The 20,842-nt window shown below is 41.4% G+C and overlaps 1 protein-coding gene across 4 annotated transcripts in view; it reads left to right on the top strand.

The window, feature by feature from the left end:
- The window catches only part of LOC128690424 (tudor domain-containing protein 3), a 93,923-nt gene that overhangs the window by 26,066 nt on the left and 47,015 nt on the right, over positions 1-20,842 (top strand). For all 4 annotated transcript variants that reach the window (XM_070089672.1, XM_070089673.1, XM_070089671.1 and 1 more), the window contains exons 7-10: positions 673-810; positions 4,486-4,723; positions 5,715-5,886; positions 8,963-9,926. In XM_070089672.1, coding sequence (XP_069945773.1) covers positions 673-810; positions 4,486-4,723; positions 5,715-5,886; positions 8,963-9,926 — 1,512 coding nt within the window. The remainder of the gene's footprint in view (positions 1-672; positions 811-4,485; positions 4,724-5,714; positions 5,887-8,962; positions 9,927-20,842) is intronic.

Here is a 20,842-nt window from a genome sequence, read left to right as displayed (position 1 = left end):
TAGGTCGCTGACTCATGAAATCGAAATGACACGATTGCAAACAAACCATACCCTGGCCGGGATTGAACCCGCGGTCAGAGTCTCAAAACTCCAGCCCGTCGCGTTAGCCACTAGACCAGCTAGCCACAATAAGATTCGTCCAACTAGGTATATTTCTACACCATAGGAAGGTTAGCACAGGCACCACTGTGACCACAAATGCAAGTTTTTACAGACGAATCTAGTGGCTAACGCGACGGGCTGGAGTTTTGATCAAAGACTCTCTGACTGCGGGTTCAATCCCGGCCGGGGTATGGTTGGTTTTTTTACACTTAGGTCACACTACACATGCACGTACACGCACCTATATTTACACACCCATCTGAGTTTTCTTCTATTTTCTAAATAGTTCTTGTTGGTCTTTATTTCCTCTTATCTCCATGGGGAAGTGGAAAAGAATTTTTCCTCCGTAAGCCATTCACGGTGTAAGAGGCAACTAAAATGCTGGGAGCAAGGGGCTAGTATCCCTTTCTCTTGCATTAATTACTAAATTTAAAAAGAAAAACTTTCGTTTTTCTATTTGGTCACTCTGTCTCAATGGGATATGGCCGATTTGTTGAAAAAAAAAAAAAAGAGATTTTTTTTGTACATGTCATGAAGTAAAAGGTGATGCTTGTAATGTATTTATTTCAGGTGTTTGGAGGTGGCAAGCAGATGTTGGATGCAAATGTGCAGAAAGTTGTCAATGCTGGCTTCTCCCAAGAAGTTGCTGAATGGGCACTAAGATGTAGCAAAAATGATCCAGTTAAAGCCATCAGGGAGCTTAAAGCTGTAAGTAATGACTCTTAGTTCTTTTTTATCCCTCAATATAGGTATTCGTTAAATGTTGTCACCATCATTTTAATTGCCCATTTTAGTCTTATTAAATTTGCCTATGTGATGATTGGTTTCTTACAGTCATAGTATATCTTGATGACCTTTTCACATTTACAGTTTTTATGGGTTCACTGATACAAGAACTCCTTAGTTGAATGTGATCACTTATTTTATATATCTTTTCCTATGTTATTGTGCATGTGTTGATCTTAACAGTATATAGGTCATCTCGTTATGCACTTCATATTCTGGGATTCTCAGTCTATTGAGGATTTTGTTAATTTCCTGTTGAGGATTTGCCAAAGAATTATACTTGGTCATTATGTGATTATAATTAAAATAGATTTATTTCTTCTAACCCATTCTTTTGCACTCAGGTTAGGCAGCTGAGGCATTAAATCTTCATGTTATTTTAAAAGTCTTTATGCTCTTTTTGTGTAATGCTGTGCACTTGGTGGGATGAGAGACATGGAACTCCCTGTAGTGTACATTTAAACCTATGACCGTATTTATCGATTAAGATGGTACTAGTTGCATTTCTTAAAATGGAGTCAAAAAAAAAAATTATCTAAAATGAACTGAAGAACATATGGAAAAATAGGATTATGTTCCTCAGGCACCTAAAAATGGAAAACAAATATTCTTTTAGGCCTTGAAATTATTTATTTATTTTATTTATTATCACACTGGCCGATTCCCACCAAGGCAGGGTGGCCCGAAAAAGAAAAACTTTCACCATCATTCACTCCATCACTGTCTTGCCAGAAGGGTGCTTTACACTGTACTTCCCATCTCCAGGACTCAAGTCCGGCCTGCCGGTTTCCCTGAACCCCTTCATAAATGTTACTTTGCTCACACTCCAACAGCACGTCAAGTATTTAAAAACCATTTGTCTCCATTCACTCCTATCAAACACACTCACGCATGCCTGCTGGAAGTCCAAGCCCCTCGCACACAAAACCTCCTTTACCCCCTTCCTCCAACCTTTCCTAGGCCGACGCCTACCCCGCCTTCCTTCCACTACAGACTGATACACTCTTGAAGTCATTCTGTTCCGCTCCATTCTCTCTACATGTCCGAACCACCTCAACAACCCTTCCTCAGCCCTCTGGACAACAGTTTTGGTAATCCCGCACCTCCTCCTAACTTCCAAACTATGAATTCTCTGCATTATATTCACACCACACATTGCCCTCAGACATGACATCTCCACTGCCTCCAGCCTTCTCCTCGCTGCAACATTCATCACCCATGCTTCACACCCATATAAGAGCATTGGTAAAACTATACTCTCATACATTCCCCTCTTTGCCTCCAAGGACAAAGTTCTTTGTCTCCACAGACTCCTAAGTGCACCACTCACCCTTTTCCCCTCATCAATTCTATGATTCACCTCATCTTTCATAGACCCATCCGCTGACACGTCCACTCCCAAATATCTGAATACATTCACCTCCTCCATACTCTCTCCCTCCAATCTGATATCCAATCTTTCATCACCTAATCTTTCTGTTATCCTCATAACCTTGCTCTTTCGTGTATTCACTTTTAATTTTCTTCTTTTGCATACCCTACCAAATTCATCCACCAATCTCTGCAACTTCTCTTCAGAATCTCCAAAGAGCACAGTGTCATCAGCAAAGAGCAACTGTGACAACTCCCACTTTATGTGTGATTCTTTATCTTTTAACTCCACGCCTCTTGCCAAGACCCTCGCATTTACTTCTCTTACAACCCCATCTATAAATATATTAAAGAACCACGGTGACATCACACATCCTTGTCTAAGGCCTACTTTTACTGGGAAATAATTTCCCTCTTTCCTACATACTCTAACTTGAGCCTCACTATCCTCGTAAAAACTCTTCACTGCTTTCAGTAACCTACCTCCTACACCATACACCTGCAACATCTGCCACATTGCCCCCCTATCCACCCTGTCATATGCCTTTTCCAAATCCATAAATGCCACAAAGACCTCTTTAGCCTTATCTAAATACTGTTCACTTATGTGTTTCACTGTAAACACCTGGTCCGCACACCCCCTACCTTTCCTAAAGCCTCCTTGTTCATCTGCTATCCTATTCTCCGTCTTACTCTTAATTCTTTCAATAATAACTCTACCATACACTTTACCAGGTACACTCAACAAACTTATCCCCCTATAATTTTTGCACTCTCTTTTGTTCCCTTTGCCTTTATACAAAGGAACTATACATGCTCTCTGCCAATCCCTAGGTACCTTACCCTCTTCCATACATTTATTAAATAATTGCACCAACCACTCCAAAACTATATCCCCACCTGCTTTTAACATTTCTGTCTTTATCCCATCAATCCCGGCTGCCTTACCCCCTTTAATTTTACCTACTGCCTCACGAACTTCCCCCACACTCACAACTGGCTCTTCCTCACTCCTACAAGATGTTATTCCTCCTTGCCCTATACACAAAATCACAGCTTCCCTATCTTCATCAACATTTAACAATTCCTCAAAATATTCCCTCCATCTTCCCAATACCTCTAACTCTCCATTTAATAACTCTCCTCTCCTATTTTTAACTGACAAATTCATTTGTTCTCTAGGCTGCCTTAACTTGTTAATTTCACTCCAAAACTTTTTCTTATTTTCAACAAAATTTGTTGATAACATCTCACCCACTCTCTCATTTGCTCTCTTTTTACATTGCTTCACCACTCTCTTAACCTCTCTCTTTTTCTCCATATACTCTTCCCTCCTTGCATCACTTCTACTTTGTAAAAACTTCTCATATGCTAAATTTTTCTCCCTTACTACTCTCTTTACATCATCATTCCACCAATTGTAAGACAAAAATGTGATAATGTACCATTTTTAAACTTATTTAATCTCTTGATGTTTTCAAAATGCCAAAACTTTTATGTTTAAACTTTTTGCTGCTTTCAGCATTACTTGCATTCCTCTCGAGTACCATGGTTACTTTCTGGACAAGAGATATAATGCTGAAAAGATAAAATATTGATTCATTAACACAGAACTGAGTATGGAATGGGGGTGTGTATGCAAAGAGAACTAAGGCATCAGAAGATGTGTGCATTAAGTGCAACTAGGCCTCTCCCATAAAGATAGTGTCCTGACCCAGACTGGCTATGAGGCAGAGGGGGAAAGCTCCTATGGCATTCCATGTTTTTCCCTAAATTTACACCATCATAAATGAACATCACCTCGTGTTGATCAAAAAATGTCGTAACTTTCCATCTATCGCATAGTAAAAATGTACTAATAGACTGCATCTTAATTGATGGTCTACTGTATTTACTTGCTTGGCTCATCCTTCATTTGTGAACTGAACACACTACTATTGAAAAGGATTTCAGAAAGTAATTTAGGAATTTTCTTCCTCATTATAATGAAACTTTTTTGTTACATGAAGCAGCTGGTTTGAATTTTCACCTCACTTTGTTAAATGTACTTGTGGTTTGATCCTTCATGAATTTTCAGTATTTAACATAGTCAAAGCATGGTAATGAAACACTTGTTGCATTACAAATTTTGTGACCATCTCTCAGGAATTGCAGCTTCAGCACCCTAAATAATTATCAGTTTCACCAGTTCAGTCTATTTTTTTATTGTACTTTCTTTATTCACAGGCAGCTAGTGGTCAGCCACCTCCCTCTGACCGCAGTAATTACAATCAAGATGATGATGGTTATGGCGTACGGCGAGGTCGGGGTGGCCGAGGACGAGGCAGAGGTCGAGGGAGAGGTAGAGGAGGAGGAGGACCAGATGATAGTGATGATGACTTTGAACCTCCGCCTAGTATGCCTCGGCCTTCAGGTCCAGCTTCACTCTTTGACTTTTTAGATACAAAGATGATTGAAAAGAAAGGTAAATTATTTTTCTAATACGTAATAACATGCAACTAAATTGTGGAATGGTTGGGGCTTGAATCCATGGCAGGTGATTTGTTTGCAAGCATGTTATTGCAGTTTTGGGAAATATACGTACAACTAATTTAGAAATAGCGTTTTATCAGATTAGTCCATATAACATTTGCTCATCATCTTTTTAAAGTTCACAAAATAGGCTATTTGTGTTTATTTGTATTGGACAGTAAAAGTCTGATTAAACAGACTCCCATAAACCAAAAGTCGGATAAAACAAACAAAAAAAATGGCCAGACAAAAGCTCAGCATGGTCGTTTAATGGGATGTCCTGTTAAAATAGCCATGAATCTGACCAAATCTGCTGTATGAAATGGATGTCATGTCCGGTCATAAGATCAATAAAATGACCAACTCTACTTAATCACAAGTTAGTACAGTCGATGCTTCATCTAGGACCTGTCCATCTTCATTGTGGCAATAGAAACAAGCCTCTTGTGTCCATCTGCAAATTATGTTGTCAGAGACAAAATAATTATTTACAAGAAGCAAAGATAGAGCAAGGAAGAGCAAGCAGGCAGATATCCAACCTGCTAGTTAACCAGTCAAGTAGCCGGCCAGTTAGCCATCCAGGCAGCCAGCCAGACAGCCACTTAAGATAGGCAACACTTTCAATATTTCCATTAAGAGAGGGAGTGAGAAAGAGGAAGGGAGGGGGAGAAAGAGAGAGATGGAAAGAGAGGGGAGAGAGAGATCAATGCATGCTTGCATTAGTTTTTTTCTTTGTATGTCTGGTCATGCCATCAGTACAGCAGACTAAGTCTGTTTTCTTGGGCATTTGCCCAGTAATCGATAAAGTGGACTACAACCACTTAATTGAAACGTTAGATGTAACAGAATTTTTGGTAAATAAGACACCCCTTTCTCCCCCTATTAGTTTGTTTAACGGACTTTACTTTTTTATTGAAATAAATTTATGTATTATTTCTTTGCAGAAACAATAAACTTTGTGGAACCAGTGACAGATGTGCGAGGAGCAGCGTACCAGGGAGGTCGTGGAAGTGGTGGCTATGGAAGTGGTAGTCGTGGAGGGAAGGGAGCTCGAGGGGGTAGAGGAAGCAGAGGTGGTCGAGGAGGAAGCTGGAGTAAAGGAGAAGTTAATGGAAGGTAATTAATAATGTATTTAGAACTACCAAATAGAACTTCATTGTTTGCCATTAATTTAATGAGCAATGGAAGGGTCACTGAGGTACTAACCTCTGCATTCTTATTATTATTACGTATTTTATTGGCCCATCATGTTGACCATCTCCTACAAGGTAGGGTGCCCCCCCCCCCCCCAAAAAAAAAAAAAAAAAAAAAAACTCATTCACCATCATTCATTCAATAGTTTTCTTGCCAGGAGTGTGTAGACATCACATTTCAGCTGACTCATTCTCCAGGGTGCAAAAAATGTACTTTCCACTTCCAGGACTCAAATCTGGCTAATTGGTTTTGCTGTATATCTTCACAAACATTGCATTGCTCACATTCCACCATCACATCAAGCCTTGAAAACCACTTGTTTTCACTCACTCCAGTCTAACACACTGGATGCTCAAGCCTCTACCACTGAGACTCACCTCCTCATCCTTTCCTTTCAACCCTTCTTGGAATGACCTTCTGTGTCTCCTTTCCACCACACTCCATTTATATTCCATTTGCCAGTCTGTTCTGCTGAATCCTTTTTAATAGGACAAACCATATCAACAACCCCTCCTCCACTTTCAATGTTTTTCGCATAGATCTGCATCATTGAAGCCAGTGTCTCTTACGTAGATCTGTGCGATAAACCATGCCGCCCCTCAGATATGTTGTGATAGTAAATTTTGACCTTGACGTAAGGGAATGGGTTTGTGCAGTGGGTGTGTACAGTGTAAAAATATCCTGCCCAATGCAGTACATGATTGGAACAGCTTAACTTTGGTTGGGTTGAAATAGCAACATTGAAGCATTTTCTAACTGGTTTTCACACTATTGGCTGTTTCTTGGTGTCATTTGATAGATCAGAAGACATGCTAGTAAAATAAAGATGATTTTAGTCAGTTTCAGACTGGAACTAACTTGAAACAGGCCTCAAAGAAGTAGAAATATTCAATATTTTGGGATTTTCCTGAGGAAGGGAAAGCATCCCCCAACTCTCCCCAGTGTTTTATGGGTTTTTACTCAGTTTACTTTAATTATTTGGATGGCCTAAACCAGTGGTATTCATTGCGTGGCTCACGAGCCCCAGCGGCTTGCAAGCCACTATTAATAACAAGATATGCAGGCTAATATTACCATGTCTAATTTTTCTCATTTACTATATTGCACTAGCAGCTCAGTACTACTTAATTTAGTTGAGTTACGCTAACTTGCAGTAGCTGCGGCTCTCTCAATCAATGTTTTTAACCGAAGTGGCTCTCTTGCAAAAATTAGTGAATAACACTGACCTAAACCATGACCAATCACTCTTGGTTATATTGCATTTTCTTTGCCAAGAATAGGGGAAAAAATTCAAATTTTTTTGTTTGATGATGAATTCAAAATTGAGGGCAAGTTTTATATAGAAGAGGAAGGGGATGTGGTTAGAATCCCTGAAGTGCTTATTTTATACTCTGTTTTTAAATTGCAGTTTGTTGAATTTTGTGTAAAATTGACAAAATTAGTGAATTTTGGGCAGTTTTTTGTGCTCAGTCAATAGAACAGAAGACATACTAGCAAAATAGCCAGAAATACATGATTTGAGCATTTGAACTGGCTTAAAATAAGCTTCAACCTGGGTGAAATTTCAGTTGTGTAAGGTGCTCTCTAATCTCCAAACTTTGCACCTGTGTAATTCCATAGGTATCACATCAAATTTTGCAATTTTGGTATCATTTTCTTTAGAAAAAGATTCTGCACTGTTTTGATGATTTTCTGCAAAAACCTGTGACATTTATATCACAGTTCAAAGGGCCCCCATTATCATTTACACCTGACTCCCCAAACTTACCTACCACACCCTCTCTAAACATTTCTCCTACTTTAGTATTTAGGTCCCCTGCCACAATTACTCTCTCACTTGGTTCAGTAGTTCTTACACCTGCTTAACATCTCCCAAAATCTCTCTCTCTCTCCTCTACACTCCTCTCTTCTTCAGGTGCATATGCACTTATTATGACCCACTTTTTGCATCCAACCCTTTTCTTAATCCACATAATCCTTGAATTTATACATTTATATACCCTCTTTTCCTTCCATAATTGATCCTTCCCTAGGTAGTAGGTTGGTAGACAGCAACCGCCCAGGGAGGTACTACCGTCCTGCCAAGTGAGTGTAAAACGGAAACCTGTAATTGTTTTACATGATGGTAGGATTGCTGGCGTCTTTTTTCTGTCTCATAAACATGCAAGATTTCAGGTGCATCTTGCTACTTCTACTTACACTTAGGTCACACTGCACATACATGTACAAGCATATATATACATACCCCTCTGGGTTTTCTTCTATTTTCTTTCTAGTTCTTGTTCTTGTTTATTTCCTTTTATCTCCATGGGGAAGTGGAACAGAATTCTTCCTCCGTAAGCTATGCGTGTCGTAAGAGGCGACTAAAATGCCGGGAGCAAGGGGCTAGTAACCCCTTCTCCTGTATATATTACTAAATTTAAAAGGAGAAACTTTCGTTTTTTCTTCTGGGCCACCCCACCTCAGTGGGATACGGCCGGTGTGTTGAAAGAAAGAAGAAATTGATCCTTCAACATTATTGCTACCCCTTCCTTAGCTCTAACTCTCTCAGATACTCCTAACTTAATCCCATTTATTTCTCCCCACTGAAACTCACCTACCCCCGTCAGCTTTGTTTTGCTTACTCATTTGTTGTTTGAAAATAGCAGTAAAGCACTGTACATAATGAACATTGACTCAGTTGAAAGCCAACGAAAACTTAGAAGCCAAAAAGTGGGTACCGAGTATGCAGGGCCCTCCTATATTAATGTTTTCTTTCATAATGATAAGCATTTTACCTGACTAAGAGACAATGACAGTATTACTTGGTTTGAATTGGTAATGAACCCTTTAAATTTCAGTAGCATTTAGATATGGGGTGAGCACCTCTTTTCAATGTTTAGATACCATTGTTGGCAACCAAAATTTTATAGGAAATTTTATGCATGTATTGTACTGTACTGCTTTTCATGTATGTGACAAATATGAAATACTTATTTGTAATTTTATATTTTTTCAGCATTACACCTCCTAACCTTACACTTGAGAACTGGCCAGCTCCAGGAGAAGAAAAATTAGTAGCTACAAGTAACCGAACATATCTTGAAAGCAAGGAATTAATGGAAGAGAAGGAAGACCAAGAAAATACTATGCCAAGAACACCAGCATCCCATACTGTTACTGCTACAGGAAGAGAACATCAGTCTAATTCTTACAGTAATAACTACAGTGGCCATCATGCCGATGGGCAAGAAGGGGCACAGAGAGGATATGGGAGTTCTTCTAGGGACATCGGAAGTAGAGATAATAGTGGCAGACGAGATAATGGGGGTGGCACCTCTCAGGACTGGAATAATCGGAATGATCGAGGGGGCAGGAGAGGAGGGCGAGGTGGTGGGGGCTATAGGGAGGGAGGTAATAATACAGGGGGAATTATTAACTATGGATCTAGTGGTAGCCGTGCTGGTGGCGATGGAAATACTACTTACCGAAATGATGGAAGTAACAGCAGTGGTTACAGAGGTGGTAGAGGCAATGTTGCAAGTAGTTATAAAAGTGATGGGAGCAACAGCAGTAATTATAGGGGTGATAGCAGTAATAGCAATAATTACAAGTTTGGGGAAGGAAATATGACTGGCCACAGGAGTGATGGAGGAAATTATGCTGATTTCAGAGGTGATGGCAGCAACTATAGGGATAACAGTAGTGGTTACAGAGAACCTAATAGAAGTAGCAGCAACCAGTATAACGCTATCAGATATGATCAGTTTGGGAATAGGCAAGGAAATCAAAATAATTATGACAGGAATCAGGGAGGTCAAAGTAGAGGAGATGAAACGGGAGGAAGAAGCGGTAACTGGAATGCAAGCAGAGGTGGTGGTGGTATGCGAGCAGCAGCAGCTGAACTCTCAGCAAAGATGGAGATACTTCAAAATTTGCAGCAGATGCAGCCAAGATTACCAATGTTTGGACAGTATTCTCAGGTATGTTATATCATGACTTTTCTTAGATGGCAGAGCCTTGGTGATGGTATACCTGGAGAGGGTTTAGGGGGGTCAATGCCCCTGTTACCTGGTCTGAGACCAGGACCCCTGAAGGGCTTTTGATATCAGAAATTGCAGACCCTCCTCTTCCTTGGATCAAACCAAAATACCTCCCATTCCCTAATCACTGCATCACCTGTGAAGTTTTAATGCTTCTGAAGTATAATAATAATACTGTCAGAATTTATTTTTCTAGTATGATTTATAATGTCCTTGACCAGAATTTTAATTTTTAATGATAAAAATTAATGATAAGTGTGAGAGTAATGGTGGTTGGGGACTTCAGTGCTAAAGTGGGCAAAAATGTTGTGGAGGGAGTAGTAGGTAAATTTGGGGTGCCAGGGGTAAATGAAAATGGGGAGCCTTTAATTGAGCTATGTGTAGAAAGAGGTTTGGTAATAAGTAATACATATTTTATGAAGAAGAGGATAAATAAATATACAAGGTATGATATAGCACGTAATGAAAGTAGTTTGTTAGATTATGTATTGGTGGATTAAAGGTTGATGGGTAGGCTCCAGGATGTACACGTTTATAGAGGGGCAACTGATATATTGGATCATTATTTAGTTGTAGCTACAGTTAGAGTAAGAGGTAGATGGGAAAAGAGGAAAATGGCAACAACAAGCAAGAGAGAGGTGAAAGTGTATAAACTAAGGGAGGAGGAAGTTTGGGTGAGATATAAACTATTTGCAGAAAGGGGGGCTGGTGCAAGTATGAGTAGTGGGGGGGGGGGTTGTAGAGGGTTGGAATAGTTTTAAAAATGCAGTATTAGAATGTGGGGTAGAAGTTTGTGGTTATAGGAGGGTGAGAACAAGAGGAAAGAGGAGTGATTGGTGGAATGATGAAGTAAAGGGTGTAATAAAAAAGTTAGCTTATGAGAGGTTTTTACAAAGCAGAAGTGTTATAAGAAGAGTAGAGTATATGGAGAGTAAAAGAAAGGTGAAGAGAGTGGTGAGAGAGTGCAAAAGGAGAGCAGATGATAGAGTGAGAGAGGCACTGTCAAGAAATTTTAATGTATGGTGCAGGAGGTAGGTTACTGAAAGCAGTGAAGAGTTTTTACGAGGATAGTGAGGCTCAAGTTAGAGTATGTAGGAAAGAGGGAAATTATTTCCCAGTAAAAGTAGGCCTTAGACAAGGATGTGTGATGTCACCGTGGTTGTTTAATATATTTATAGAAGGGGTTGTAAGAGAAGTAAATGCAAGGGTCTTGGCAAGAGGCGTGGAGTTAAAAGATAAAGAATCACCACATAGTGGAAGTTGTCACAGTTGCTCTTTGCTGATGACACTGTGCTCTTGGGAGATTCTGAAGAGAAGTTGCAGAGATTGGTGGATGAATTTGGTAGGGTGTGCAAAAGAAGAAAATTAAAAGTGAATACACGAAAGAGTAAGGTTATGAGGATAACAAAAAGATTAGGTGATGAAAGATTGGATATCAGATTGGAGAGAGAGAGTATGGAGGAGGTGAATGTATTCAGATATTTGGGAGTGAATGGGTCTATGAAAGATGAGGTGAATCATAGAATTGATGAGGGGAAAAGGGTGAGTGGTGCACTTAGGAGTCTGTGGAGACAAAGAACTTTGTCCTTGGAGGCAAAGAGGGGACTGTATGAGAGTATAGTTTTACCAACGCTCTTATATGGGTGTGAAGCATGGGTGATGAACGTTGCAGTGAGGAGAAGGCTGGAGGCAGTGGAGATGTCATGTCTGAGGGCAATGTGTGGTGTGAATAATGCAGAAAATTCGTAGTTTGGAAGTTAGGAGGAGGTGCGGGATTACCAAAACTGTTGTCCAGAGGTGTGGCATGCAAAGAGTACGTAACCTTTATTCGGCGCATGTACACACCCTCATTTACAGGCTATCTCCCCCAACCAGCTAACCAGGTTGCTAAGAGTTGATGATGGGGCCCCGTCGTTCAACTAGTGACCAGGTTCTAGCCAATAAGAAGATGGGTTTGGCAATCCTGCAACCTTGGAATAGGAAGGCTTGATCGGGGTCTGTTCACTTGATCTACGAGGCTCTGGCCAGTTTTCCTCGTAAAACAATGTGGCTATTCCGAGATCGGAGTCGTCCAAGGATAGGTCAACATTCCCTCCAGGCAACCCTTGGGATGTTGCCCGAGTTATGGCCAACACCGGAGAAGAATTAATCATTATAGGTTCAGGACACGAACTAACAGTAGTAATGTTATTACCCAGTAATAACATGGCATCTTTCATGGGGAATCCTTTTGAGACACCTACAGTCAAGTACCCAGTGTAATATTTGCACTGTACATAAATTTTATGCAAAGGGACAGAATATATAGCTCCTCCAAATGCTTCTAATAAAACAGAGGAATTCAAGGAAGTGTTCTCTGAAAGGGGTAATATTCCTTCTCTTACAAGTGAGCAATATGCTCCAGTATCTCTAAAGGTCTTTACTTCAGTTGTTTCTGAGTTTTCCTGAAGGGAAATTAGACTCTAGGGATATTAGAGATTTTCCCAATGGGTTGGGGTTTATAAGAACATAAGAACGAAGGAACACTGCAGAAGGCCTACTGGCCCATGCGAGGCAGGTCCAAGTCTCCTACCGGCTTAAGCCAATGCACCCAACCTAGACAGGTCAGGTCACATTGACTTAAGGGAGGAACACGGCAACCGACCTGTTAGCACAAGCTATCAGGTCTAACTCACACCCACCCACATCTACTCATGTATTTATCCAACCTATTTTTAAAGCTACACAACGTTCTGGCCTCTATAACGGTACTTGGGAGTTTGTTCCACTCATCCACAACTCTATTACCAAACCAGTACTTTCCTATATCCTTCCTGAATCTGAATTTTTCCAACTTAAAACCATTGCTGCGAGTCCTGTCTAGGCTAGATATTTTCAGCACACTATTTACATCCCCTTTATTTATTCCTGTCTTCCACTTATACACCTCAATCATATCCCCCCTAATTCTACGTCTTTCTAGAGAGTGCAGTTTCAGGGCCCTTAGTCTATCCTCATAGGGAAGGTTTCTGATACATGGGATCATCTTTGTCATCCTCCTTTGTACATTTTCCAGAGAATTTATATCCATTCTGTAATACGGTGACCAAAACTGTGCAGCATAATCTAAATGAGGCCTAACCAAGGATGTATAGAGTTGAAGAACAACCTGAGGACTCCTATTATTTATGCTTCTTGATATGAAGCCAAGGATTCTATTAGCTTTATTGCGAACACTTATGCACTGTTGTCTTGGTTTCAGATTACTGCTAACCAGAACTCCTAAATCTTTTTCGCAATCCGTAATATTAAGATCTACATTATTTAGTTTATATGTGGCATGGTTATTGTCCTGTCCAACATTTAGAACTTTGCATTTGTCTATATTAAACTGCATCTGCCACTTCTCCGACCACTGCATCAGTCTATTCAAATCTTCCTGGAGTGCTCGAATGTCCTCGTCAGAATGAATTCGACGGCCTATTTTGGTGTCATCGGCAAACTTGCCGATGTCGCTCTTTATGCCCTCATCTATGTCGTTTATGTAGATTGTGAACAGCAGGGGGCCCAACACTGACCCCTGTGGAACACCGCTCGTGACGCTTCCCCACTCTGATTTCTCCCCATTTATGCAAACTCTCTGCTGCCTATTTGTCAACCATGCCTCTATCCAGGAAAAAATTTCTCCTCCTATTCCATGTGCTTTAATTTTCCTCAATAGTCTCTGATGTGGGACCCTGTCAAAAGCCTTACTGAAGTCCATATACACAATATCATATTCATTACCATGATCTACCTCCTCAAATACCTTAGTGAAAAAAGTTAATAAATTCGTAAGGCAGGAACGCCCCTTTGTAAAACCATGCTGAGATTCGTTGATTAATTTATGCTTTTCAAGGTGGCTACGAACTGCCTCGGCAATTATTGATTCCATAAATTTTCCCACTATGGAGGTTAGGCTTATTGGTCTATAGTTCGAAGCTAAGGACCTGTCACCTGTTTTGAAAATAGGTATCACATTTGCCATTTTCCACTTATCTGGCACCATGCCAGTTTGTAGTGATATGTTGAAAAGATTAGCCAAAGGTGTGCTAAGCTCCTCTTTACATTCCTTTAGAACCCTTGCATACAGTTCATCAGGGCCTGGGGATTTGTTAGGTTTTAATTTATCTATTTGCCTAAGGACCATGTCACTTGTGACCCTAATAGTGCACAGTTTATTATCGTCCTGTTCTACATAATTTATCATTACTGGAATATCGCTGGTATCCTCCTGTGTAAAAACTGAGAGGAAGTATGTGTTAAAAATTCTACACATTTCCTTATCACTGTCAGTGAGCTGACCCGAGGAACTTTTGAGTGGGCCTATCTTGTCCCTGATCTTACTTCTGTATACCTGAAAGAATCCTTTTGGGTTAGTCTTCGATTCTCTTGCAACTTTAACCTCATAATCTCTTTTTGCTTTTCTAATTCCCTTTTTTATTTCTCTCTTTAACTGAATATATCGATTTCTCAATTGCCCCTCTCCTCTTTTGATTTGCCTATATATGCCTCTCTTTTGACCAATCAGATATTTTAATCTATTGTTCATCCATTTAGGATCATTTTTGTTTGATCTGATTTCCCTATTTGGAACATAATTTGACTGAGCAGCTAGAACTATGCCCTGGAAAGCATCATATCGGCAACCATCACCACCTACCTGACCCTTAGTCAGGTCATTCCAGTTCAGCCCACCTAAGTAATTTTTCAGTCCTATGAAATCAGCCAAGCGAAAGTCAGGGACGGAGACTTGATTGCCATTATTAGGGGAATTCCATGATATATTAAAACTGAGTGATTTGTGATCACTTTCCCCAAGCTCATCATTAACCTCAAGATTATTAATTAGTGTTTCCCTACTGGCAAGAACCAAGTCAAGGAGGTTATTACCCCTAGTTGGCTCTGTCACAAACTGTTTTAAAAAACAATCCTGGATCGTATCAAGAAAGTCACCTGACTCTAAATTTCCTGTCAAATTGCTCCAGTCAATCTGTCTATAGTTGAAATCTCCCATTAGCACAACATTTTCGTATGTAGATGCCTTACGAATTTCGTCCCATAGAAGTTTACTGCACTCCCTATCAAGATTTGGGGCCCTGTAAATCACACCCAAAATTAGTTTTTCTCGGCCCTCGAGAAGCTGTAACCAAACAGATTCAGTGGCTGACGCTTCTAATTTAATATCTTGTCTAACACAACAATTTAAATTGTCTCTGACATACATCGCTACTCCACCACCTTTCCTGTTGACCCTGTCAGTGTGGAATAATTTATAGCCTTGTATGTGACATTCAGAGGGCATCTCTCTATCTTTCAGATTAAGCCAGGTCTCTGTTATAGCAATAATATCTATGTTTCCTGCACTTGCAATTAATCTTAGCTCATCTATCTTATTTCTTACACTCCTGCTATTAGTATAGTAAACCTTAAGGGAGCTAGTCCCTTGCTGCCCTCTGCTGTCCCCCTTTGTTTGCTGACCTGATCTATTGTCTTTATTTATAACTTCATGCTGAATGCCTTTTATACATTTACTGTTTCCAACCCAAGTGTTGCAACCTGCTTGTTTCCCACACACACCCATACCTCTATCTTCCATCAGTTTAAAATCATAGGCATTTCACCAATGGCCTTCTCAATCGAGTCTGCAAGTGCTACCACCCCAGCCCCAGAGAGATGTACCCCATCCCTTGCATACATATCATGTTTGCCATAAAAGTTGTTCCAGTTGTCAATGAATGGGATTGCAAGTTCCTTGCAGTATCTGTCTAGCCAGCAATTTACACCAATTGCCCTAGACAACCATTCATTTCCTACTCCCCTTCTAGGCAAGATGCTACATATGATTGGGATCCCTCCCTTAGACTTAATGAAATCTATAGCTGACCTGTACTTATCTAGCAGCTCTTCTCTCCTACCCTTCCCAATATCATTTCCACCAGCACTGAGACAGATAATGGGCTTGTTCCCATTACCTGACGTGATATTATCCAGCCTGTTGACAATGTCCCCAACACCAGCTCCAGGGAAGCACACTCTGTCTCTCATCTTCTTATTCCTATTACAAAAAGCACGGTCAATATATCTTACCTGAGAGTCACCAACCACAAGAATGCGCTTACCTCCATTAGCAGGGGCAGTAGTACCCTTACCTTCACTGGCCACTGAAGTACATTCATCCTGAAGAACAGAGAAGCGATTTCCTACCTTCAGATCTTCACTCTTAACTTTCCTTACTCTGATGCGCCTTCCATTACTGTGAACCACTCGCCACTTGTAGCAGGTGCTGGACTGCACCTCACTGCTGGTAGCCGTTGCTACCTCCCCAGCTACAGCCTCCTCACAGCGAGAGACAGACTGCACCTCACTGCTAGAAGCCTCATTCCCCACAACTCCAGCCACCTCACACTCTCTCCCAGACCCATTGAGGTGGACCTTCAGCCTCCTAATCTCCTCCTGGAGAAGCAAGACCTCCTCCTTCAACTCTCCAACCTCAATTTTTAAAACACTGCAGAAGCAAGCCATGCTTTGTAACCGTCCACACTAATCCCCAAAGCAGCTCAGGGTCTGTGACCTCACATGTAATGTGTTTATGGGGGCAGTTGGGACGGATGTGACCTACTTTGTTGCAGAGGAAGCAGACGACAGGCTTGCCCTTTACTCCCTGCTGACGTTGCAAATGGTGTCGTTCTGGCTGGTGTCTCTCTGGATACTGTTGTCGAGATGCACCATGAGTAGTTTGCCTCTCCGCAGGTGGACCATAGGTTGAGAAGCGTGGCTCACCAGGTGGCTTAGTTGGCTGACGTAGACGTTCTCCCTCCAGCTGGCACTTCATTCTCCAAGGTTGACGATCTCTGCTCATGCCAGGCTGTTGAAAAGAGAGACGGGACCGCTCGGACAAGGAGCGGTTAGTTTCGAAGGTATCAGCCAACCTGGCTGCCTCCAATGCAGTGGTTAAGTCACGATCCTGCAGAAAGACTCGAACCTCTGGTCCCACAGACTCCAGCAGGTTATCAATCAGAATAAGCTGCACCAGCTCCTCAAAGGTAGAGACACCACTTGCTTTATACCAGCTGGTAAAAGCTTTGGTTTGCTGTCTCACAAAGTCCACTAGGGATTGACCAAGCTGCCGCCTGCTTAATTTAAAATTCTTGCGGTATTTGGCTGGGATACATGTATATGCTCCCAACACTGTGGTCTTCACTACTTGATAATCAGAAAATTCAGCGTCATTTAATACTGACGTAAATTCCTGTGCCTTACCCAATAATGCTGTATGAACCAACGATGCCCAATGCTGTTCCGGCCACCTCAAGGCTCGAGCCTGATTTTCGAAGCTTTCGAAAAATTGCTCTGGTTCGGCCTCATTGAAGCGGGGAACAAGCTGTACTGCTTTTTGTAAACTAAAATCATTTACAGAATGCGAAAACTGCCTCCTTTCTCTTTCCCTATCAAATTCTTCCCTTGCGAATGCTCTCTGTTCCCTAGTTTGCTCAAGATTGATTTTTGCCAGCTCAAGTGCCAACGACGCTGATTCACCTTGAGACAACCCAGCTGCACTATACTGACCATTTTGCTCCGTAGGTGTATCATCTTCCTCCTGCGAGAACATAGGAGTTTTTGCCCTAGCTCCCGTAGAGGGAGGAGTCTGATGTGCCATCTCTTCTTCTATAAGTTTGTCAGCAATCAGTGAACGCAGTTGCGCAGCTGTGAGAGTGCGTTGTATGTAATGCCAATGGAACGAGCAATTTGCCAACAACGCTGTAGGGACAATTTAGGTAGGTTATGCAAAGTATATGCCGACACCAGACGTCTGACTCGTCTAGGTGGCATAAGTTATTCGCTATGCACAGTACGATTGCAGAATACCCCAACGTAACACGTTAATTTGCAGAACACGCTTAGCTATGCACAGTACGATTGCAGAATACGCATACAAGCAAAGCTGACTGCAAAATTCTCCACACCGAACAGGCTAGTAACAACTGACACGCAAAATTTGTAAAGCAATGCCAGACAGCTACACTGTTCTAGAAGATTGACCGTAGCGAAGCGAGCACACCGAACAAGCTAGTAGCGAGCTGTTGAACGATCACACAATAGCAAGGCTGATCATAAAGCAACTGACACGCAAAATTTGTAAAGCAAGCCAGACGGCAAGCTGCACAATGTTCCTGCTACGAGCTTCACCCTAAGCTCAACCGTTTCTCTAAGTCCAGCTCCAGCTCTCGGACAGGCTACCCATATTACAACCCAGGAATCCAAATGGCCTGTTATCCCGGGTGTAATGGGAGCAAAATAAACACAGCAGAAAAAGTTTAGACTTATATTATCCTTCACCAATTTAGAACAGCAATATGTACACTATGTACAGTGATAAGTATAGTGCACTCCACGGTAAGCAAGGCAGAAATAAAAGCCACAAGATAGCAGACCGTGCTTCAACCAGCTCTAGAATGGGAATGACAAGGGCAGACAGGAGAGCGGTACCCACATAACCTCTGCGATTGCCAAACCCATCTTCTTATTGGCTAGAAACTGGTCACTAGTTTAACGACGGGGCCCCATCATCAACTCTTAGCAACCTGGTTCGCTGGTTGGGGGAGATAGCCTGTAAATGAGGGTGTGTACATGCGCCGAATAAAGGTTACGTACTCTTTGCATGCCACAGGGTTGTTGAGGTGGTTCGGACATGTAGAGAGAATGGAGCGAAACAGAGTGACTTCAAGAGTGTATCAGTCTGTAGTGGAAGGAAGGTGGGGTAGGGGTCGGCTTAGGAAAGGTTGGAGGGAGGGGGTAAAGGAGGTTTTGTGTGCGAGGGGCTTGGACTTCCAGCAGGCATGCGTGAGCGTGTTTGATAGGAGTGAATGGAGACAAATGGTTTTTAATACTTGACGTGCTGTTGGAGTGTGAGCAAAGTAACATTTATGAAGGGGTTCAGGGAAACCGGCAGGCCGGACTTGAGTCCTGGAGATGGGAAGTACAGTGCCTGCACTCTGAAGGAGGGGTGTTAATGTTGCAGTTTAAAAGCTGTAGTGTAAAGCACCCTTCTGGCAAGACAGTGATGGAGTGAATGATGGTGAAAGTTTTTCTTTTTCGGGCCACCCTGCCTTGGTGGAAATTGGCCAGTGTGATTAAAAATAAAAGAAAAAAGAAAAAAATTTGGAGTGAGGTAAACAAGTTAAGAAAGCCTAGAGAACGAATGGATTTGTCAGTTAAAAACAGAGTAGGGGAGTTAGTAGATGGGGAGATGGAGGTTTTGGGTAGATGGCGAGAATATTTTGAGGAACTTTTAAATGTCGACGAAGAAAGGGAAGCGGTAATTTCATGCACTGGCCAGGGAGGTATACCGTCTTTTAGGAGTGAAGAAGAACAGGATGTGAGTGTGGGAGAGATGCGTGAGGCATTACGTAGAATGAAAGGGGGTAAAGCAGCTGGAACTGACGGGATCATGACAGAAATGTTAGAAGCAGGGGGAGGGGGATATAATGTTGGAGTGGTTGGTATTTTTGTTTAATAAATGTATGAAAGAGGGGAAGGTACCTAGGGATTGGCAGAGAGCATGTATAGTCCCTTTATATAAAGGGAAGGGGACAAAAGAGATTGTAAAAATTATAGAGGAATAGGTTTACTGAGTATACCAGGAAAAGTGTATGGTAGGGTTATAATTGAAAGAATTAGAGGTAAGACAGAATGTAGGATTGCGGATGAGCAAGGAGGTTTTAGAGTGGGCAGGGGACGTGTAGATCAAGTATTTACATTGAAGCATATATGTGAACAGTATTTAGATAAAGGTAGGGAAATTTTTATTGCATTTATGGATTTAGAAAAGGCATATGATAGAGTGGATAGGGGAGCAATGTGGCAGATGTTGCAAGTATATGGAATAGGTGGTAAGTTACTAAATGCTGTAAAGAGTTTTTATGAGGATAGTGAGGCTCAGGTTAGGGTGTGTAGAAGAGAGGGAGACTACTTCCCAGTAAAAGTAGGTGTTAGACAGGGATGTGTAATGTCACAATGGTTTTTTAATATAGATGGGGTTGTAAAAGAAGTAAATGCTAGGGTGTTCAGGAGAGGGGTGGGATTAAATTATGGGGAATTAAATACAAAATGAGAATTGACACAGTTGCTTTTTGCTGACGATAATATGCTTATGGGAGATTCTAAAGAAAAATTGCAAAGGTTAGTGGATGAGTTTAGGAGAGTGTGTAAAGGTAGAAAGTTGAAAGTGAACATAGAAAAAGAGTAAGGTGATGAGGGTATCAAATGATTTAGATAAAGAAAAACTGGATATCAAATTGGGGAGGAGGAGTATGGAAGAAGTGAATGTTTTCAGATACTTGGGAGTTGACGTGTTGGTGGATGGATTTATGAAGGATGAGGTTAATCGTAGAATTGATGAGGGAAAAAAGGTGAGTGGTGCGTTCAGGTATATATGGAGACAAAAAACGTTATCTATGGAGGCTAAGAAGGTAATGTTTGAAAGTATAGTAGTACCAACACTCTTATATGGGTGTGAAGCTTGGGTTGTGAATGCACCAGTGAGGAGGCGGTTGGAAGCAGTGGAGATGTCCTGTCTAAGGGGAATGTGTGGTGTAAATATGCAGAAATTTCGGAGTGTGGAAATTAGGAGGTGTGGAGTTAATAAAAGTATTAGTCAGAGGGCTGAAGAGGGATTGTTGAGGTGGTTTGGTCATTTAGAGAGAATGGATCAAAGTAGAATGACATGGAGAGCGTATAAATCTGTATTGTAAGGAAGGCGGGGTAGGGGTCGTCCTCGAAAAGGTTGGAAGGAAGGGGTAAGGGAGGTTTTGTGGGTGAGGGGCTTGGACTTCCAG

Source organism: Cherax quadricarinatus, chromosome 29 (genome assembly GCF_038502225.1).
Source record: "Cherax quadricarinatus isolate ZL_2023a chromosome 29, ASM3850222v1, whole genome shotgun sequence".
NCBI classification, from domain to species: domain Eukaryota; kingdom Metazoa; phylum Arthropoda; class Malacostraca; order Decapoda; family Parastacidae; genus Cherax; species Cherax quadricarinatus.
The sequence above is the reverse complement of the archived record's forward strand: the minus strand, read 5'-3'. Positions and strand labels throughout refer to the sequence as shown.